Below are 23,398 nucleotides of genomic sequence, written 5' to 3' on the forward strand. Positions count from 1 at the left end.
CGGGGGATTCAGGCCACATTCCCTGGCCTTGACAGCGACAGACTCAACAGTTCACAATACACGCCTGGTACCTGCCAGGGTGGCGCCACCTTGGAGGAATGCCAGGTGGTCATTTTGATTCAACAACCCAAGTTGCCATGTCAACAGTAAATGAAAAACCACGTTCGGTTTGTTGAGTGCCAGGGACAGTGAGGTTTGGAAAACTGAGCTGCTGCCTCCCTCTGAAGTCACCACTGGCAACAAGAACCCCATAGAGCCTGCCTTCTATCACCTAGGAGAGTGGGCAGCCAAGAGCTACATCTTGTCCTTAAATGGCCCTTCCGCTGAGTACAGGGATGGGAAGTGCGACAGGACACAGGCCCTCGCCTTGCGGTCAGGGGCTGACTCATAAACAGAACGACATTCAAGAATGACAGATGTACAGAAAGGTCTGCTATGAGCCTCAGAGAATGTGGAGGAGATAGCCAGGGTAGGATGTCAAGGGAGCCGGACCAGGAGCCCGGTCATTTTAACAGACCCATATGTCAGCTGAAAGAGGTTTCAGGCAGAGGTGAGAACAGCAGTGCTTGTTGCAGGAGCAGGGAAAGGTGCAGGGTCCCTGGAGGTCATGAGCTCCCACCCTCAGTGAGGATTTTGACTTGCAGAATCTCTGAGTTTTGTGCTCACTCAGTTGTGTCCAACTCTTTGTGACCCTGTGGACAGTAGCCCGCCAGGCTCCTTTGTCCATGGGATTTTTCAGGCAAGAATACTGGAGTGGGTTGCCATTTACTCCTCCAGAGGATTTTCCTGACCCAGCCAGGGATCAAACCTGAGTCTCCTGCATCGCGGGCAAATTTTTTTTACTGCTGAACCATTGGGGAAGCCCATGAGTTTTAAGGACAGCCAATTACTGATGTTTCTTTGGGGGAGGAGTGGTTACCTGGCTGTGAGGCTCTCTTTATTTTTCTTCTTCTAAAACATCCTTTTGGGTACACAAGTGATACATACATGTAGTTTTATAAGTTTCAAATGTTTTAAAATGTATACAATGTAGGGACTTCTCCAGTGGTCCAGTGGTTAAGAGACAGGTTTGATTCTTGGTCGGGAAAGATGCTACATGCCGTGGAGCAGCTAAGTCCATGCACCGTAACTGCTGAGCCTGTGCTCTAGAGCCCAGCAGCCGCAACTACTGAAGCCCACATGCCCTAGAGCCTGTGCTGTGCAACGAGAGAAGCCACCGCAAGAAGCCCGAGCTCCACAACTACAGCGTAGCTCCTGCTGATCGTAACTAGAGAAAGCCCGTGTGTAGCAATGAAGACCCAGTGCAGCTAAAGATAAATAAAAAAAATTTTAAGTAGCATCTGTTTAAAAGATATATATACAAAATATTTATATGCAATGTATTATAATAATCACAGTCCCCCCTCAAGATCACTCTCTCCCCCAGAGAGAATCACCACTGATTCTCTGTTGGATACAAATTCCCTCTTCTCATTAGTAATTTTTAAATTTGTTTATAACATAAGTGTTTGCTAAGAAAATACTGATATATGTGTATCTATGTTTTCTGATACAATAGGAATCATATTATATATTTCAACTTGTTTTTTTACTTCTCAGCACATAAAAATAAAAATAGCTAACATTTTGTTCTTATTATGGACCATCAATATCCCAAGAGCTTTTCATGGATTTTGGTTTCACCCCACAAAAAATATATCTTTGCATATCTTGGCACTGTTTCAAGTCAATTCACATAGAAACATCTTTGCTTTAATGTAAATAAAGCATTCTGCCAGGACCATAGTCTATAATTAAACAGGCCCCTTCTCAATGGAGTATTTCAGCAGTTTCCATTCTTTCTTTATTACAAACAATATTGCAAAACACATCTTTGAATATGTAAACCTCAACACTTGCACAAATGTTTCGTTGCTTGTTCTCAACTGAGGGTGGTATCCTCTCATGTGGCCTTAGCAAATGTACGTTGGGGAACATTCTGGGTCATCATAATAAATAGGGAGGAATATAACATAACGAATAGGCGGGAATCTGACATTTAGTGAGCTGGGATGAGACATGCTGAAAGTCCTACAATATAAGGGACAGTCCCACCAAATAAACAATTGTCCCCACCTGAAACTAACAGTCTCTGTTTACTATAACTCTGATATATAAATACCTTCTACTTTAATAATGATTGTCAAATGGCCCACAGAGGTTTCTGTTTTATGTAAACACCATCTATCTGTCCTCTGATGAGACAGCACCCACAGTAAAGTGAGTTTAGCACTCATCCATCTCTTCACTGATTCCAAATAAAGCACCTACTATGTGCACGGCACTAGGGATGAGTGATGAGCAGGCCACAGGATCCTGCCCTCGTGAAGCTCCGTTCCTAAGCCAGACCTATACACAAATAGGTCTGGATTTGCTGGATCACTCACCTGTATTTCCTTTAAAGTATTCACCAGACTGCGCTTTGGGGTCACACTGTCTAAGACCCTCCAGCTCTTGGGCCCACGGGCAGCTGCTGTGGGTACAGCCCTTCTGAGGGGTCTGCCCCACTAGGAGGCCACCAGGATCCCACTTCTTTGGAAGCAGCCCCCTGTTCTGCGATCCCCACCCCCACCCCATGCCCTGGGCCAGAGGTGACTGGACCAGAGACAGCGGACGCCTGACTCAGGCCGGACCGAACAGGTTTTCTCCTCCCGCAGCTGAAATGGAAGAAGGTCAAATCCATCTTTGCATGTGGCTCTGTCTGAAATAAAGGGACCCTTGGGGATCCATTTTCCCACCATGTAAACTGAGGGGCAGAGAAGAATCAAAAATAGACAAGGAGATGGAGGAAGGAGCCAGAGAGGCAGTCCTGTGGCCTTCCAGGCTCCTGGATCTGTCCTCAGAGACCAGATATCGCTTCTGCCCCTCGGTCTCAAGAAATACTTCTTGACTGTTAGAACAGATTTCCTCTTTTTCCCCCTTGAGCTGGTTTCTGCTTCACAAGCCCCTCTGGCACCTGGATTCCCTTGCACATGATTCAGGAGCTGCAGGGATCAGGGTTTCCGTGCGCCTCCCTGACTCACGCAAACAGACCAGGGGCCAGGCTGCTCTCCTGTCTTCCCACGCAGCCCTCTGTGGGTGGAGTGTGTGTTTCAGAAGCTGCCTTAGGACAGGAAGGCAGGGCAAGCCGCAACCTGACCCTTCAGGGGGCCCCCAACCTCAGAGGGGACCGACAGGCCTATTTCTGGAGCTGCCTGCCCCTGAGAGACTTAAGCTAGAACTCTGGCCTGAAAGGAAAAAGTATCCAACTGTCTGAGAACTAAGATTATTAATTTTCTAAAAACAGATTAATTCTGCAATTAGAGAAGAACGACTCCAATTTCAAATCCCAAAGTGGTAATCGGCCTTCTGCTCACAGTACGAACTGATACTTATTGTTTGTGAGGATTAAAAAAGGATAACAGTATTGCATTTTTAACTTTTTCACCACCACAATTGTATAACAATTGTATTGTTATACAATAATGTTTGTATAACATTATTATACAAAAGTCCAATAATGTTTGCCTTCCTCCTTTATCTCTATAACCAGCTTTGCCAGGGTATGAACACAAATTCCTAATAAAATAAGCACCCTATTCCTCAATCCAACCTATGGATCGAATCCATCCTCTGCTTAGGATGTCCAACCCTAAGCAGAGACTCTTTTGACCACAACCAACATAAAAAACATTTCACCCCCTATCTCTGGACCCACATACACACACACAGGGAGGAAATAAAAATACTTAACAACCCTTATGTCATGAGAACCTGGTTAACAACCAATTTGGTCACTGCGCATGTGTGTGTAAAGGCATGTGTACGTGTCCCTAAAATATTATCACGACTGTCAGAGCTGATATTTTTTTCCCTCTCTCTTCCCTCTCCCAATATTTTCTACTCTGTTCTATTCTGGGTCTTAAAAAACTGGCCAAGGTTCCCACAACCCACACTAATGGGCCCAGCGCAGATACTGGTAAAACACTGCTGGAAAGGAATGAAACTTGTATTGAAACAATGATTCAACGATTGAAACAAACAAAAAACTTGTATTGAAATCTTCCCACTTAACAGACACTGCCTCAGATCTAGAATTTAGAGCACTGGCAAGAGTCTGGAAACGACCTCAGCCAGTGACCCCAACTCTCCAATCCTTACAGCAGGTGAGCTGGGGCTCACCTGGGGTGGAGAGGGTGGCACCAGGGACCACTCACCTTGAAATGGAAGGAGCCAGCCGGGGACCCGCTGGAGCCGTAGCGCTCGCTTTTTGCTAGGTTGCTGTGGCAGTTATTAACCTTGAAGTTGACATTCTGGTGTGCCCCGGGGTCATCGGTGATGGAGCAGATGAAGTAACCCTCCTCATCATCGTCGCTGTCTGTGTCTGAATCACCAGCCCGGGAGGCTGGGCCGCCATCCACGCCTTCCAGGCGGAAGATGAGGTCTTCCTCGGCCATGGTCCTGGGGCGCCCGTCTTACCCGAGGGCCGGGCGGCACAGCCAGAGTTACAGGGCAGATGCAGAGCTGAGGGTCCTGCGAGAGAGGCCAGAGAAAGGGGGGTGCTGGGGCCCAGGGGCTGAGAGGTCGCTGGGCACCTCATCCCAAATACCACTGGCACAGAAGGAGCCGTCACCCTCAGACAGAAAACGACAGCTAGCAGGGGAGACACTTGGCAGGCAGCAGCGAGGAGCATTTTAAAGGTACACACACCCCTCCACCCAGTAATTCCACTTTGAAGCGCTCAAAGCTTCAAACAGAAAATAAATGCTTCTTAAGTCACAAGGCTGAGCTTTTCAGAACATAAATTACATCAAACCATTTTTCTGCCTAACACCCTGCAGCAGCTTCTTTTCACATTCTTAACAAAACCCAAATGCCTTTTAAGGCTACAAGGCCTGTGTTGGGCTGGCCCCTGTCCACTTCCCCTCCGGCCTTGGTGGCTCTCCCAGCCTGTGGGCTTTTTCTTTGTGTTCTGTGAGTACTGGGCACCCATTCCCATCTCAGGGCCTGGGTACTTGCTGTCCCCTGTGCCTGGAAAACCTTCCCAATCTCCCCATGTGGGTCTTTCTCATCATTTGGATCCCAGTTCAAAAGTCACCTTTCCAGAGACATCTTTTCTGATTCAACTCAAAGAACCCCTCTCAAACGCACATCCAGTACTCTCAACTACATCACCCCATTCTATTTTCTTCACAGAGATTTCCCCAAGCTGAAATCCTCTTATTTACTTCTTTATCATCTGTAGCCCTGGTGCCTTAAATAGTGCCTGGCACAGAGCAGGCCCTCGGCACACGTCCCTGGAACGGATGAGTGGTCTGAAGAAGTGTTCTCCACAGCATAATTAGTAACAGCAAAAAAAGGGAAGAGCCCACAGTGACCATCAATGGAGGCCTGTTACATAAACTAGTTTTTCTACACCATGGAATACTATGTAACTGTTACCAAGAAAAAGGAATACAGATATACAAAGACGTCCAAAGACTGTCATGAAAGAGTTCAGCCACACTGTAGGATACAAAAACCAACAGTATTTCTATGCACTAGCAATGAAAACTCAAAAATGAAATCAAGAAAACAATTTCATCTATAATAGCATCAAAAAGAATAAAAAACTTGGCTAGGGAATTCCTTGGCAGTCCAGTGGTTAGGACCCCATGCTTCCATGGCAGGAGGCATGGTTTGTTTTGATCCCTGGTCAAGGAACTAAGATTCCAGAAGGCACTCAGCCAAAAAATTAAACAAAAAAATCTGACAAACAAAATAAGTACAGGACTTGAACAGTGAAAAACAAAACACGTCAGAGAAATGAAAAGACTGAAGTAAGTGTAAAGACACCCTGTGTTCATAGATCAGAAAATTTAACATAGCTAAGTTTGAAATACTCCCCAAATTGATCTACGAATTCAACCCAATCACTATCAAAATTCCAATGCCTTTATTGAATAACAGACTGGTCTTAAAGTTCATATGGAAATTCATCGGGCCCAGAACAACCAAAAGAATCTTGTAAAAGTTGCAAGAATCATACTTTCTGAATTCAAAGCTAAAGCTAAAGCTAAAGTAATTAAGACAGTAATGGCAAGAGGACAGACACAGAGATCAACGGAATAGAATTTAGAGTCCAAAAATGAACATTTACAGCCAACTGATTTTTGAAAGGGGTGCTAAGATAATTCAATGGGGGAAGAATTATCTATCCATTAGGACTTTTTTCATTTTTGCTACACCATGTGGCACGTGGGATCTAAGTTTCCCAATCAGCAGTAGAATCCACATCCCATACGTTGTAAGCAGAGAGTCTTGACGACCGGACCATCAGGGACATCCCAAGAATAATCTTTTCAGCAAATGGTGACAGACCAAGTGAATATACACATGCAAAAGGACGAAGCTGAACTCCTTCCTTACCTTATACAGATTAACTCAAAATGGATCAAAGGCTTAAATATAAGAGCCGAAACTCTGGGAAGAAAACACAGGAGAAAATCTTTGCAAAGCTGAGTTAGGCAAAGCCTTAGGATACTAGAATTACAAGCAACAAAAGAATAGATATGTTGGACATCATCAAAATTAAAAACGTTTGTGCTTCAGTGGACAGCACCAAGAGAGCAGAGGGACAGCTCACATATTGGGAAAAAAATTTTGGAAATCGTATGTCTGATATGGGACTATGACTCATACTATTGTTGTTGAGTCGCTAAGTTGTGTCCAACTCCTTTGCAACTCCACAGACTGTAGCCTGCCAGGCTCCTCTGCCCATGGAATTTTCCAGACAAGAATACTGGAGAAGGTTGCCATTTCCTTCTCTAGGGGATCTTCCCGACTCAGGTATTAAACCCCGTGTCTCCCGCAATGCAGACGGATTCTTTACCACTGAGCCACCTGGGAAGCACCAGGACTCACACTACTTAACGATAAAAAGAAAAATAACCCAAATAAAAATGGGCAAAAGAGTTGAATACACATTTCTCTAAAGAAAATACACATGGCCAATAAACACATGAAAAGATGCTCAACATCATTAGCCATTAGGGAAATACAAATAAAAGTCACACGCAGTAGGACAGTCCAGTGGTTAGGCCTCCACACTTCCACTGGAGGGGGCAAGGGTTCAGTTGTTGGTCAAGGAATGAGATCTCACAAACTGTAGGGTGCAGTCAAAAAAAAATTTTTTTTAATGGAAATTGACAAGTTTTGATGAGGATGTGGAGAAACTGGAAACCCTCACACACTGTTAATGGGAATGTAAAATATTGCAGTCACTTTAGAAAACAGTCTGGCAATTTCTCAAAAAGTTAAAACACAGAATTACCACGTGCTCCAGCAATTATGTCGGCGTGCTAAGTTGCTCATGCACGACTCTTTGCACCTTACGGATTACAGCCGGCCAGGCTCCTCTGTCCATGGGATTTTCCAGGCAAGAATACTGGAATGGGTTGCCATCCCCTGCTCCAGGGGATCTTCCTGACCCAGGGATCAAACTCATGTCTCCTGCATCGGCAGGAAGGTTCTTTACCACTAGCACCACGTGGGAAGCCCTCCAGCAACCATACTCCAAGGTATAATATACACAAGAGAAATGAAAACAGGTCCACAACAAACACTTGTGACATCTGTTTCACAGCAGTATTATACAAAATAGCCAAAACGGAAAACTACCCAAATACCCATTAACTGATGAACAGATAAATAAAATGTGGTCTGTCTATACAACAGAACCCTATTCAGCCAGGAAAAGGAATGAAGCACTGATGATACTAAGTGAAAGAAGACACTTCAAAAAAAGACGATAAATTGAATGATTCCATTTACAGAAAAATTCCAGAGAAGGCAAATCTATAAGAAAGTGGTCGCCCAAGGATGGGAGAGGGGAGAGTTGGGAGGAAATGGGGAACAATCTCAAAAGGGTTTCTTTTGCATTGATGAAAATGTTCTAAAATTGATTGTGTTGGTTGCATCACTCTAAATAGATTTAAAACCACTGAACTGTATACTGTAAATAGGTGGGCGGGAAGGTTTGTGAATTATATTTCAATAAAACTAAAAGTTAAAAAAAGAAAAAAAAATAAGATAGACAAAAAAAACCATTAAATTTAAAAATCAAGTTGCAGAAGAGCAGTTACATTATGGTGAGCCTATCCGTGCTAAAAGAAAAGGTACATTTGTAGCTCTGTTAAAACTTCCCTGAAGGGCCCATAAGAGCATTACCAGCACTGGGATGGGCAGTGGGACCAGGAGCTGGGGGTGGAGGAAAGTTTTTAACATTTTGTACACTTCTATACTGAAAGATGATGCTGTGAAAGTGCTGCACTCAATATGCCAGCAAATTTGGAAAACTCAGCAGTGGCCACAGACTGGAAAAGGTCAGTTTTCATTCCAATCCCAAAGAAAGGCAATGCCAAAGAATGCTCAAACTGCCGTACAATTGCACTCATCTCACACACTAGTAAAGTAACGCTTAAAATTCTCCAAGCCAGGCTTCAGCAATACGTGAACCGTGAACTTCCTGATGTTCAAGCTGGTTTTAGAAAAGGCAGAGGAACCAGAGATCAAATTGCCAACATCCGCTGGATCATGGAAAAAGCAAGAGAGTTCCAGAAAAATATCTGCTTCTGCTTTATTGACTATGCCAAAGCCTTTGACTGTGTGGATCACAATAAACTGTGGAAAATTCTGAAAGAGATGGGAATACCAGACCACGTGATCTGCCTCTTGAGAAATTTGTATGCAGGTCAGGAAGCAACAGTTAGAACTGGACATGGAACAACAGACTGGTTCCAAATAGGAAAAGGAGTTCGTCAAGGCTGTATATTGTCACCCTGTTTATTTAACTTATATGCAGAGTACATCATGAGAAACGCTGGACTGGAAGAAACACAAACTGGAATCAAGGTTGCCGGAAGAAATATCAATAACCTCAGATATGCAGATAACACCACCCTTATGGCAGAAAGTGAGGAGGAACTCAAAAGCCTCTTGATGAAAGTGAAAGAGGAGAGTGAAAAAGTTGGCTTAAAGCTCAACATTCAGAAAACGAAGATCATGGCATCCAGTCCCATCACTTCATGGGAAATAGATGGGGAAACAGTGGAAACAGTGTCAGACTTTATTTTGGGGGGCTCCAAAATCACTGCAGATGGTGACTGCAGCCATGAAATTAAAAGACGCTTACTCCTTGGAAGAAAAGTTATGACCAACCTAGATAGCATATTCAAAAGCAGAGACATTACTTTGCCAACAAAGGTTCGTCTAGTCAAGGCTATGGTTTTTCCAGTGGTCATGTATGGATGTGAGAGTTGGACTGTGAAGAAGGCTGAGCGCTGAAGAATTGATGCTTTTGAACTGTGGTGTTGGAGAAGACTCTTGAGAGTCCCTTGGACTGCAAGGAGATCCAACCAGTCCATTCTGAAGGAGATCAGCCCTGGGATTTCTTTGGAAGAAATGATGCTAAAGTTGAAACTCCAGTACTTTGGCCACCTCATGCGAAGAGTTGACTCATTGGAAAAGACTCTGATGCTGGGAGGGATTGCGGGCAAGAGGAGAAGGGGATGACAGAGGATGAGATGGCTGGATGGCATCACTGACTCAATGGACGTGAGTCTGAGTGAACTCCGGGAGTTGGTGATGGACAAGGAGGCCTGTTATGCTGCGGTTCATGGGGTCGCAAAGAGTCGGACACGCTGAGCGACTGATCTGATCTGATCTGATACTGTTTTAACTTTTTATAAAGCTGGGTTGCTTTCAATATAAAATAATAAATAAGTGAAAGACAAAAAAATTTTTTTAGATCAAGTCAGTAATTCCAATTCTTCTTAACAGCCCTTTCCATTAGCAGGCAGGCTTATTGACCTCAGGCTTCAGCACTTTTTCTTTCTTTTTTTTAAAAAAGAGGCTTACTTAAATTTATTTTTATTCATTTATTTTTTGGCTGCACCGCACTGCACCTGTGATCTCAGTTCCCTAAGGAGGGATCAGACCTGTGCCCCCTGCCATGGAAGCACAGATTTTTTAACCACTGGATTGCCAGGGAAGTTCCCTTCAGCACTTTCTTGACAGTCATCACAGAAAGAAATATATTTATATTCTAACCCAGTGCATACCTATAAAATGTAAGTTAAAATGTCAGGAAACTGTACTTAGCCTTACTCTGTACAATGCACTCTGCTATTTTCTATTCTTCTTGTTTTGCTCTTTTCTTTCTTTTTTACTCTTTATCCTTAACGCACCACCCACACAGATTTCTCAACTCAGTTTGAAAATTGCTGCTCTGGGTGTCAACTGCCGAGTCTGTCTCTGACCCTCTGGGCAAGACAGTCACCGCCTGGATCCGATGCCAGAGCCACCTGATCCTGCTTGTTACCAAAATCGTCCCCAGGCCCTGTGCCCGCTTCTCTCCACCCTCGGCCGCTCCCAGCCCCAAGGCCTACTCTGCCCTGGTCAGCCCTTGGCCACGGTCCCTGCTGACCAAGACAGATGGTTGCCTGGGGCTGCACCCAGCCAGGCCACTGGCCTCTGGGGCCACACCCGTGCCAGGGGAGGAGCCGGAACCACAGCTTCAGCTTCAGACCGCCGGGCAGTGTAGCCCAGCGGTTAAGAGCCTGGGCTCAGAAGCCAGGCTGCCAAGGGTGCAAATTCCAGCTGTGCCGCTGGCGACCTGGACTACGTTAGCTCATCTCACTAACTCCCCCATCCATGAGGGCAGCTGAGTGGGAAAATGGCCAGACCGAGGTTCCACGGTAGCTCACAGGGGAATTCGGACCAGCACCCCAGCCCTCGGCCACGTTCCACCGCCGATCTGACCTTTTCCCCAGTCCTGGGAAACAAAATGAGCTGCAGACAAGCAGCTGTGACCCTGGCAGGCACTTGATAACGGATTCCAGAACTGAGCGAGGGGGGTCTGTTTTAAGGCTGTTCGGTGATCATAAATTTGCTCTTAAGGCAGCTGTGGCAATGCCTGCTAACTGCCCCCCAACAGCTCTTCTCTCCTTCTTAATATCAGAACCATGGCTTTTCAGCCAAGCATGTAGCCGCTCAAAGTCTACATTTCCCAGATTCCTTTGTAATTAGGGGTGACCATGTCACCAAGTCCTGGCCAAGGGGATATGAGCAGAAGGGCTGTATGCAACTTTAGGGAAGGGTTTTTAAATTTTATTTTATTCAAGTACGGTTGATTTACAATGTTCTGTTAATTTCTGCTGCACAGCAAAGTGATTCAGTTATACATAAAAATTCTTTTTCATATTCTTGTCACAGGATATTGAATATAGTTCCCTGTGCTACATAGAAAGACTTGCCTGGTGGTCCAGGGGGGTTAAGACTCTGCATTCCCAAGGCAGAGGGCCTAGATCAGGGAACAAGATCCATACGCCATAACTAAGACCCAGCACAGCCAGATAAATAAATACATAAATATTTTTTTAAAAAAATTAAGAGAAACTATCACAACATTGTTAATCGGCTATATCCCAACACAAAATAAAAAGTTAAAAATAAATAAACAAATACAAATTTTAAGAGAGGAAGTATACCTTTCTGCTCTCTCTCCTTCCTGCTGGCTGGAATGCAGGTATGATAGCTGGAGCCCAAGCAGCTAAATTTATCCATGAGAAGGAAGCCATGTGCTGAGGATGACAGAGTCATGAAATACAGAGAGCCTGGAACAGCATAATCTTATATCATGGGGAGCATAATTATCCTGGACTCACAATCTTCAGAGTTTGCTATCTAAACTTATGTATCATATTATAGTTTTCTTTTTTTTCTACAAGTGGCTAATTCTATCTGGTCCAGGAGCCCCTTCTCTTCCCTGTCATAAAAAGTCATATCATATCTCTTATGACAAACTGATGCCTGGGGAGGTCAGCCTGGGAAAACTGTGGTCTCAGTCCAGAGTCCTAACGTGGTAGCTGCTTCCACATCTGCCCATAAAGACTGAGCCCCTGGAGGACGTTGGATTCCCGTAAACAAGCAAGGAGCCCTCACTGGCCCATAACTCAGCCCTACGATGCCTGTTTCAACACTTACCCTCCTAGGAATCTCCATCAAACCTGGGCTTTGTTTGGCCCACAAAGGGCTTCTGTGTGAGCAGAGAGACAGACCAGGAGCAGAACCTCGGTTCCCAAGATATCAGGATTCTCAAGAAGCTCTCCTCTGCCCTCACTCAGACATCCACATCTTTCCTTCCTAGTCAGTGACATATCCTGGGAAAATACTTCTATGGAGAGGCAGCTGAGCAGAGCTCTGAGTCAGGCCTGAGTTCAAGTCCCAACTCTGCCACTTCTTAGCTGTGTGACCTTACCTCTTGGCCTCAGGGTTCTCACTGTAACCTGGGGTGCAGAGTTGCACTCACCCCTCTGACTTGACCGTGCTAGCACAGAGCAAGCATTAGGGCTATAATTACCATCATCATTTTTATTACCATCACTAAACAGAGCCGAGTCCTGGGTCCCAGCCACACTGGTGGCCTGGATGCCTGGTTAGCAGCCAGGCCAAGCTTCTTCAGGGGGCCTCAGGGAGCAGGCTATCTAAGGCTCTGACCGCCGAACCACTGCTCACTGTGTCCTGCCATAAAGGGCTTCTCTGGCAGCCACAGGGGAGGAAATGATGACTGCAATGCCTAGGTCAAGTCCTGTAGGCCAGGCCACAGTGACACCGGCCCTCCCTGGGGCTCCCCTCACCCCCTGGAGCTGACTTCCTGCTGTAGAAATGAGCTGGAATCTCCCACCTACCACTCCTGGGAGCCAGCACCCCAGAGCCAACATGGGCCATGCTGAGCTGCCAGGATACCCACTAGTATATGCCCAACACAGCAGAACTCACCAGTCCTTAACTGAACCACAGTGGACTGGGTGACTTGTGGGTCACCTCATGTCATACACCTGTTTCTGTTTGGGGATCTGCTTGTCCCCAGCTCTCAGGTCATGTGGTTGGGGTTGGAGATTCAGCCCCAGGTAACGGGGTATGTCACATGACCCTGCTAAGCCCATCGCAGCGTGCAAGTACTGCTCAAAGTGACTGATTCAGGGATGGGCATGTGACTCAAGTCAAACCACTATGGCCCAATCCCAGGTAAGCCTGGGGCTTTCGCTTGAGCAACTAGAAGAGAAGATCAGTCATTTCCTGCAGCATATTAATCCGAGACAAGGGCTGAGGTCATCAGAGAGCATCTGGTTGACATTTGGTGAAGCTGACATTTGGTGAAGAGCAGAACAAGAGATGTAGAGAAAAATGAATAGTGATGATACCATTTGAGATCCTGAATCCAAACATGCTTGAAGCCAAACTCCCTGCCTGGACTTCTGAACGATATGACACAATAAACCCTTGCCCTCTGGGGCATGTGGGGGCCAATCTGGCTGAGTACACATAGGTCTTGTGTCATCTGCAACATGAAAAATCCAAAACCTAACCAGGACTTAGGGTCACAGTATGTTATGTACACATAATTTTAAAAAATCTTTCATTAAAGCACTGGAGAAGGAAATGGCAATCCACTCCAGTATTCTTGCCTGGAAAATTTCATGGAAAGAGGAACCTGAAGGGCTACAGTCCATGGGGTTGCGAAGAGTTGGACATAACCGAGCACACACGCAGCTTAAAGCGCAGGGTTAAAAACAACACCCCTTTCCTATGAGGGCCACTGTGTATGAGCACACAGGTTAGGTATGCTCAACTCTAGTGAACAACCTGTGCAGCAGTACATGGGCAGCTCTCCTTCCCACCTCCGGGGCAGCCACTTCCAATTTTCTAGACGTGACTCTTGGTAGATAACACTATATCTCTAAGTAATATGCTTTCTCTGTTATTTCTTTTCTTAATTTTAATCATTTATTTTTGGCTTCACTGGGTCTTCGTTGCTGTGCATGGGCTTTCTCCAGCTGCAGCATGTGGGTTTCTCATTGCGGTGGCTTCTCTGGGTGCAGAGCACAGGTTCTATGGCACATGGGCTTCAGTGGTTGTGGGGCACAGGATTAATTACCCTGTGGCATCTTCCCCGTCCAGGGATCAAACCTGTGTGCCCTGCCTGAACAGGCAGATTCTTAACCACTGGATCACTAGGGAAGTCCTCTCTGTTATTTGTTATCTATCGATTTTCTGATATGACAAATGAAACTGTAGTTCCACTTCCCCTCATTACTTCTCTCCTCCATTCCGCCACTCCCAGACTGGTAGGTCTTCTGCTACTTCCTTTAGATACCATGCCAAGAACTCTCTTTTTTAAAATTATTATGAGTATAGTTGATTTACAATATTGTGTTAGTTGCAGGTACATAGCCAAGTGATTCAGTTGTACATATATATTCTTTTTCAGATTCCTTTCCATTATAGGTTATCACAAGATACTGAATGTAGTTTCCTGTGCTACACACTAAATCCCTGTTGTTTAGCTAGTTTATATATAGTAGGGTATATCTGTTAATCCTAAAACCCTAATTTATCCCTTCCTTCCCTTTCCTCTTTGCTAAGTGTGTTTTCTATGTGAGCTTATTTCTGTTTTGTAAATAAGTTCATTATTATCTTTATTTTAGATTCAACCTATAAGTGATCTCATATCATATTTGTCTTGCTCTGTCTGACTTACTTCACTTAGTATGATGATCTCTAGTTCTATCCAGGAACTCTCTGTCTTATCCCACCAACCAGAAGGAACGATGGGTTTCTCATGAGTTCATCTTACCCGAGACAGATGTGGTTTTTATGCTGCAAATGAGTGACAAGAAAGCAGAAGAGGCCTTTGCTCCCATTGGCCACAAAAATGCACAATGTTTACTGAACTAAGACAGACAAGTAACACATGTGGACAGCTTGCTGTGTCCAAGGCACCATGCTAAGCTCTCAATGTGGACTCTCCCTTCTGGCAATGACAGGTGACACCGGGCAGAGAAATGACTGCCCATCTCCGACAGGGCCACTCCAGGGAGGGAAACTGAGCAGACCCAGGCTGCCCTGGACTGCTCCTGGCTTGTTCCAAGGATGTCCTGGGCTCTAGATTGAGTTCTCAGTTTCCTTCAAACAAGAAACAGAAACTTATCTTGGTGCATTCCTGTGTTCACTGCAGCGTTATTCACAATAGCCAAGGTATGGAAACATACCTAGGTGTCTGACACATGAATGGATAAAGAAAATGTGGTATATCTATTTGTTGTTGTTGTTCAGTCATTAAGTCATACCTGGCTCTTTGCAACCCCACGGACTACAGCATGTCAGGCCTCCCTGTCCCTCACTAGCTCCTGGAGTTTGCCTAAGTTCATGTATTATGTACACAATGGGATATTACTCAGTCTTAAAAAAGAAGGAAATCCTGTCATTTGCAATAACATGGATAACCAGGAGGACATTATGTTAAGTGAAACAAGCCAGACACACAAAAATATTGTATGATCTCACTTACACGTGGAGTCTGTAAAAAGCCAAACTCAGAGAAGCGGAGAGTAGAGTGGTGGTTGCCAGGGGCTGGGGGTGGGGTGGAGGAAATGGAGAGAGAATGCCAAGGAGTACAAAGTTTCAGTTATACGATGAATTGAGGCCTGGAGATCTAGTGTACAGCCTGGTGACTATAGGTAATAATACTGAACTGTGTACTTGAAATTTGCTTAAGAGAGTAAATCTTAACTGTTCTCTCATACACACACACACACACAAAACCAAAATAAAACGAATGGTAACTATATGAGATTATGGATGCATTAATTAGGTTGATTGTGGTAACCATTTCACAAATACATGTATATCAATTCATCACATTGTATACCTTAAATATGTACAATTTTTATTTGTTAATTATACCTCATAAAGCTGGTGAAAAGGCACATAGGGTGCTCAACATCACTAATTGTTGGAGTGTGTGTGTTTAGTCACTCAGTCGTGTCCAACCCTTTGCAACCCTATGGACTGTAGCCCACCAGGCTCCTCTGCCCATGGGATTCTCCAGGCAAGAATACTGGAGTGGGTTGCCATGCCGTCTTTCAGGGGATCTTCCCAGCCCAGGGATGAACTCGCATCTGCCAGGTCTCCTACACTGCAGGCGGATTCTTTACCCACTGAGCTACCTGAGAAGCCCAATCGCTGGAGAAACGCAAATAAAAACAACGAGGGACTTTTCCAGTGGTCCAGTGGATAAGAATCCACCTCCAATGCGGGGAACGTGGGTTTGATCCCCGGTCAGAGAACCAAGATCCCACGTGCCACAGGGCAACACAGCTCACCAGCCACAACTAAGACCCAACACAGACAAATACATAAATAAATACATTTTTTAAAACCCATGATGAGATACCACCTCACACCTGTCAGGAGGGCTATCATCAAAAAGCCTACAGATAAAAATGTTGGCAAGGATGTGGAGAAAAGGTCCACTTTTGTGTGGGAATTTAATTGGTGAAGCCACCAATTACAAATTTGTAAGTATGTAACACAGTATAGGCTGTATAAATATGGAATATAGTATAAAAGCTAAAAATGGAACTGTAATAGGATCTAGCAATTCCACTCCTGGGTATATATCCAAAAAAAAAAAGAAAACAATTCAAAAAGATACAAGGATCCAATGTTCAACATTCATAGCAGCACTGTTTACAACAGCCTAGATACGGAAGCAACCTGTGTCCATCAACAGATGAACTGATAAATAAGATGGTGTGTGTGTGTGTGTGTGTGTGTGTGTGTGTGTGTGGTGGTGCTGGTTTAGTTTCTAAGTCAAGTCCAATTCTTGTGATTCCATGGATTGTAGCCCACCAGGCTCCTCTGTCCAGAGGATTTTCCAGGCAAGCATACTGGAGTGGGTTGCCACTTCCTTCTCCTGGGAATCTTTTCCACCCAGGGATCAAACCCAGGTCTCCTGCATGGCAGGTGGATTCTTTACTACTGAGCTATCAGGGAAGCCTATATAAATATATAAAAACATACACATATATACATACATATATACAATGGAATATTACCCAGCCACCAAAAAGTAAGGAAATTCTGCCATTTGCAATAATGTGGATGGACCTAGATATCATTATGCTTAGTGAACAAGTCAGAGAATACTGTATGTTAGCACTTATTTGTGGAATCTAAAAATATAACAAATGAATGTTTATAGCAAAACAGAAACAGACTCACAGACACAGAAAACATAGCGGGGAGAGGGTTAAAATGGAGAGGCACGTTAAAAGATCCAGACTACTATGTATAAACTAGAGAAACAACAAGGATATATTTACAGCACAGGGAATTATAGCCATTATCCTATAATAACTTTCAATAGAGTATAGTCTATAAAAAACATTCAATTACTAGGCTGTACACTTTAAACTAATATAATACTGTAAATCAACTATACTTCAATTTTAAAATAGTTGGGGAAAAAACAAAGCTCAGTGTTGTGCCCAAGACCCTGCATTCTGCAGTCACAGGACCCAGCTTGAATGCTGGCTCCCCAGCTAGGAGCCCGAAGTGCTCATCAAATGCCTTTCCAGGCTGCATTTCATTTATTTGCTGGGGGTGGGGATGATAACAAAAGTGTCGTATCAGGAGTTACTAAGTCAAGCCTCCAGCTAAAAATTCAGGTCAGTGTCTACCGTATCCCCGGCATACGGGTGGTATTCATAAATAAACATTTATTAAAACCATCTCAAGAAAGAATACAGTTCATGTCAGAATGCCAGAGTAAAAGGACTGATTTACAGATGTCTCCACCCAAGAACCACTCACTATTCATGACCAAGTCCTCATGTCCCTGCCCCTGCACCTGAAGGACCCTCTTTCTGGAATGCCTCTCCCAACTGCTGCCAAATCCTTCTGTTCCCTTCAAAATCCAGCTCAAATTTTTACCCCCTTGAGAAAGACTTCTCTGGGTTTCCATTATATCCAGAAACCCAAAAGTCTATGTGGTGGGCAGACTAATGCCCGCCTCCAACAAAGATATCCACACCCTAATTTCCAAAGCCTGCAAATATACTCCCTTATGTGGCAAAATCAACTTTGCAGGTAGGACTAAATGAAGGGTCTTGAGATGAAAGATTATCTGGGATCATCAAGTGAGTCTTTATAAAAAGGAGGCAGGAGTCAGAGCAAGAGACATGACAATGAAAAAGGAGTCATAGAGAAAGATTTGAAGATGCTACGCAGCTGGCCTGGAAGACAGGCGAAGGGACGAGAGGGGAAGTTATGCCATGCGGGAGGCCTGTAGAAGCTGGAAAAGGCAGAGAAACAGATTTTCCCTGCAGCCTCCAGACAGAACATAGCCCTGCTTTTGAACTTGACTACCCTGGCTTTTGAATTTCTCACCTCCAGAACCATAAGGAAAGAAATCTGTTGTTTTAAGGCACTAAATCTGTGGCAATTTGTTACAATAGCAACAGGAAACAAATACAGTCTAGACAGTAGGGCAATTTTGCCCTCACAGGGGATACTTGGCAATGACTGGAGACACCTCTGGCTGTCACAAGATAGCTCCCACAACAAAGAGCTATCCAGCCAAACTGTCAATAGTCCTGAGGCTGAGAAACCCCACTCTAGAATGACTCTGGTGGCATTCCAAGGAGATGTCCCCATCCACCTTCCCTCCTCTTCTCTTTTAAAAACACATCTCCATGCATACCAGAAAGAGACAGAGAAATCAGCTTACTCACTGACAAGAGCAGCAACCCACAGCTGAACCCAGGAAGACAAGTCAACATTCACTCTGCTAAGGCTCATAAAAACATCACTGCAGTTCACTGTGCTTCGTTCATATGAAGCCATTATGATTCAAAGGTTATTGTTTTAAAAACCAAAAATATGCCTTTTAGAATACAAAGCACAATATTGTAGGTATAGCTTCAATGAACAGAATGCACAAGAGGGCCTGAATTTTAATTTTTAATTATTTGCACCCTTCTCATGTTCCCAGGACACTCTGTACTCTTGGTGGCTCAGACCAGAGAGACAGCGTGTCTCACTTCTCAGGGCAACTCTGTGTTTACATAGCCTCTCGGTGCCCAGACCATGTGAGTGTCTGGAACAAAAGGGGCCGTGTCTTAGTCCTTCTAGTTCCTAGCCCAGAGTACAATGTCTGGCACACACGAGGTTCCCTAGAAATGCAGAGTGCATGAACGAATGAGTAACTGGAGAAAAGTGGGCCATTTTTGCAGATATAATGGGCATTGTAGGCATGGAGGAACAGAGAGACTATCAGGTTACAATTACAAGGCATCTAGGGGTTACTTAGCCAGGAGACACAGCTGAGTATGTGGGAAAACCTGAGTGGGAAAGCCTGGATCACGGGGAGGCCCTCAAAAAGCAGCCAAGACCAGGACTGGGCCCAACAAGCTTTGGAGATGAATGGATCTGGGTTCAAGTCTGGGCTATGCCACTACTAGCCGAGTGCAGTTGGGCAAATTACCTAACCTCTCTGAAACTCGGCTTTCTCATCTGCATAATTCACTCATCTATCAAGGTGGGGCAGTGTGAGCAAGGTGGAGAAGAGGTGAGAGAGCTGGTCTGTGGCACAGAAGCCAGCTGTCCACTGTGTTTTGCGCTCCCCTGCCCAAATCCTTTTGCATCTAGGTGAGGCCAGGGGGCTACGTGTGAGCCGGTGGAATGCGGACAGAAGTAACTTGCGCTGCAATCAGGCCCATCCCATCCCCGAGGCCCGTTTTCGGCACCCTGGTCAGCCTCCCCTGCACTGCATTCCTGTCCTGAGACACGTAGCCCAGAACAGAGTCACAGCTTTCCATCACCACGCACAAAGCTCCTGCTCCATCACTCCTCTCAGCCCCCTGGAGAGCAAGGGTTCCCGCTCCTGGGCTCACCCACACGGTGCCATCTGTTTGGCACACGGCCTAGCCTGCTCTCCCTACCCATCCCCGAGCCAATTCTGCTCATCCCTCAGGTCTCAGGTTAGATAGATGTCACCTCCTCCAGGAAGCCTCGCTGGAGCTCCAGGAGTTTGGCACCATTAGCTTCATCCTACAGATGAGGAAACTGAGGAACAGAGAGGTGAACTGACTTGCCCCAAATCATGTGGCTAGAAGGCAGGGGAGGGGGGTTTGCAGCCAGTGCAGATCCATCCAGGGTTTCGCTCAGCCCTGACTTGCTAAACCACTTTTAAACTGTGATTCCTGGGACAACTAGCAGGTCCCACTTTGTGCTTGTCACACGTGCAAATTCTGGGGCCCCCTCCCAGTCCTACTCAAGTAAACTCTGGGGGTGGGCCCGGCAAGCCGTGTTTAAACAATTCCTCCAGGTGATGTGGATATGCACCGAAATTCAAGAACCACTGACCCAGAGACATGTTCTCAGTTGAGCCTCCTGCATTTTGGCCACTCCCTGTGGAATCCTTGTGAGGTCTAGAAAGTGTCCCAGCTGGAGAACTGAACATTGTCTGCCCTCTGATTTTCTAGCCATCTGAAATGCTCCTCTGGGTGTTCCACAACCCTGGGTCTTTGGGGAACAAGAGACTGTCTTCTCCTTTATCATCAAGCCTGTTAGTGACTCACTTCTTTCTTTGTTTGAAGCCTGCTTCTTGTGCCCATGAGCCTTGGTGGCAGGAGTATAATTCAGCAACACTTGAAGGGCCAAGCCACTTTTATCCTACAGTGAGCACTACAGCCACTTTCTTCTAGAACATTCTCAGTTCACTGGGGTTACATCTGCAGCTTCTTGATCAGCAGAACTGATCTCCCCAGCACAAAAATGTTTATTTTTAAATCAGTCCAGCAAGCCACTATTACATTGAATGCGGTCCTGGTCATCAATACTTTCTGTATCAGCTTTAAGAATCAGACCAGAAAGAGTAAATCTTAAGAGAATGAGCCTGAACAAATCCAAGTTTCTGCTGTGACCCTCAGCTTTCTTCCACATTGCTCTGTGTCCTGGCACCTGGATGTCAACCCTACCAAAGACTGGACCAGATTTCTTTGGGGAATCTGATCAGTGTGAGAAAAAGGGCCTAAAGACACTCTCCCCTGTGGAACACCAGATCACCTGGAGGGAAAAGCCGCAACCAAGAAGCCCCTCTGATACCCACAGACTTTTCATAGGGCTTCCTGGAGCCCCAGTTTCTTCAGCAGATAGTCACAGACCACCAGAGAGGTGAAAGGAGAGCTCCCGTCAATCAGAGGCCCAGCCTCCTTCCAGGCTGTGGCTCTGCCCTCCACCAGGCCCTCACAGTCCTCTCAACTCTGCGGGTAAATGGGAGAATGGGGGAGGTTTTTAGGGTCCAGCCTTTGGGGAGACACACACTATTTCTGCTCACATTCCAACAAGCCAAAACTTAGTCATGTGGCCCAACAAATTGTAAGGGAGCCCACGAAATGCAACCAGGATGATATCCTAGGAAGAAGAGGACATGGTGACCAACAGCCATCTCTGCCACATAAAACATTAAAAATGTTTAAAGATCACATCAGTGATACATCCTTAGTCAGCCAGAAAGTACTGTCCTGTCACCCAAAGCACGCACACACACATGCACACACACACACACAATACCCTGCTGCAAATCACAGAATGTACACAAGTGATCATATGTAAACAGATCATTTCAAGGGATCCTCAGACCCTGACTTCCTCTCTCCCCACCCCCTACAAAAGATAATTTGGGACAGCAGCCCACATCCCTTCTTGAAGAAGAATAGGAGAGGAGCTGGGATGGCAATCCCAACCATCATGTTACCCCTGAAATCCCAGTAGCTTTATTGTATTTGTTGAATAAATGCCTGGAGTGAAAAATGAAAGGTGCTGTGGAGGCCAGGGAGAAGGACAGCTAGGAAACTCTAAATCTCACTTCCTCCCACAGGCATCCTTTCCATCACCACCTCCAGGAAGCCTTCCCCAATGACCCACCAAAAGACCTCCCCACTCCCCACGCCACACACACGGCATTATCAGCTCCCACCTGCTTGCTCTGTATTCCTTCACTTAGCCCACCTTGCTCATTAGTACCTGCTGTTAAGATTATCCTGGGCCTCAATTTCCTTCTCTGTAAAATCAGAGGGGTAGACAATTTCCTGGTTGAGCGGCCCCCAGGCAGCAGCTTCCAGGGCAGAGGACCCAGAAGTCAGGCTCCCACAGAACTTCCCCTCCGGCAGACTAGCCACCCTCCTCCCAGCAGCCCATGTGTCTCACCCGGGGCGCAGCTGGGCGGGTTCCCCGCAACCCCCGAGGCCGGCGCAGCGGATCTAGGCCGGGACTCACCCGGGGAGGCCCCCGCCCCGCCACTCCGCATACTGATGCCCGGCCCCTTGGCGCACTTGTCCACTGGGCCTGCCAACACCCGAAACTCTCGCAGTCAACAGTGCAGCAAGGGTGCGTCGACACTGTCCTTGAGGTTCCTGGAACTGGGGCCTCTTGTTTGGGGGCCCAGGTGGGGGATGAGGCTTCGGGCCCCGCGGGAAAGGAAGGCAGCCCTCCCCCACCTCTGCGGGCACCGAGGCGCCCCAGACGGAGGCCCCCAAGCTGCCTCCCCTACACCATCGAGTGCCAAGTATTTTCCCAATGGGCTCTGCCGTTAATCGGCACGACGCTCCCATTTTACAGAAGCAAACAGTGAAAGCCGAAGAGCTGAACCCTCACATTCTCCTTCCGCCTCGAGCCCCGCTTTTAAGCACCGGACCCTTGAGCGCTCCGGGCGCCGACGGCACCGGGGCGCGGAGGTTTGCAGCGCCGGATCCCTGCCCCACCTACCTGCCTCGGGCGGACCGGCGCGGCAGCCGCTGCCCACGGCCGCGAGGATCCAGAGGAGCTGGCAGAGGCTCGTGGCCCGGTGCTCCAGGGTGCAGGGCGGGCGGGCCCCCCGAAAATGCCGGGGAGCGGCGAGCCGGGCGCGCGGGCCGGCGCTCCGGGGAGGCGGCGGTGGCCGCAGGAACGATCCCGGGGCGCGAGGGGTGCGCGGAGCCGCTGGAATGACCCCGGGGCGCTAGGGGAGCGTTCCGAGGGCGACCATCAGCGGAGCTGGGGCAGCTGCAGCGGCAGCGCGGCTTGCGGGAGGCGGATCCCCACACTGGCAGAGCTGGGGCTGGGGCTGGAGGCGGCGGGCCGGGGCGGGGCCGCGGCGCTCACGTGGCCGCCCCCAGTGGCCGCCCGGACTCCTTCTGCCGCCGCGTGGACCTCCCGGCGCTGCGTCTGCGGCTCACTAGCCCGCTGAATACAGAGCTTCCGGATCTAACGCCTGGGGCGGGCCTGGCCACCTACTGGCAAAGGGGCCCCCCTCCCAGCGGGTAATTTGAGAGGGGGCAGCTAACCCCTTGCTCTCGTACCGCACCCTCCGGTTCTCCATCCGCTGCCTGTCTAGTTCCTGTATTCGAATCCTTTCCAAAATCAGTAATGATCTGATCTCATTGTACGTCTCTTAAAATATTTTTTTAATCAGAAATCGCTTTTTTTTTTTCCTGATCTCTGCTTTGCAAAAACT

At 46.6% G+C, this 23,398-nt stretch overlaps 1 protein-coding gene across 6 annotated transcripts in view; it reads right to left on the bottom strand.

The window, feature by feature from the left end:
• The window catches only part of EEF2K (eukaryotic elongation factor 2 kinase), a 71,797-nt gene extending 48,829 nt beyond the window's left edge, over positions 1-22,968 (bottom strand). The window contains exons 1-2 of one of the 6 annotated variants that reach the window (XM_070362660.1): positions 22,672-22,966; positions 4,236-4,551 (exon numbers count right to left, since the gene is read on the bottom strand). In XM_070362660.1, the coding sequence (XP_070218761.1) occupies positions 4,236-4,475 (240 nt within the window). In that variant the 5' untranslated portion in view covers positions 4,476-4,551; positions 22,672-22,966. Of the gene's footprint in view, positions 1-4,235; positions 4,552-6,426; positions 6,452-21,930; positions 21,954-22,671 lie in introns of those variants that run through there. The other 5 variants (XM_070362657.1, XM_070362659.1, XM_070362658.1 and 2 more) reach the window with 5 other exon arrangements.
• Positions 22,969-23,398: the final 430 nt, after the last annotated feature.

This window comes from Bos mutus, chromosome 25 (assembly GCF_027580195.1).
Source record: "Bos mutus isolate GX-2022 chromosome 25, NWIPB_WYAK_1.1, whole genome shotgun sequence".
Classification (NCBI taxonomy): Eukaryota; Metazoa; Chordata; class Mammalia; order Artiodactyla; family Bovidae; genus Bos; species Bos mutus.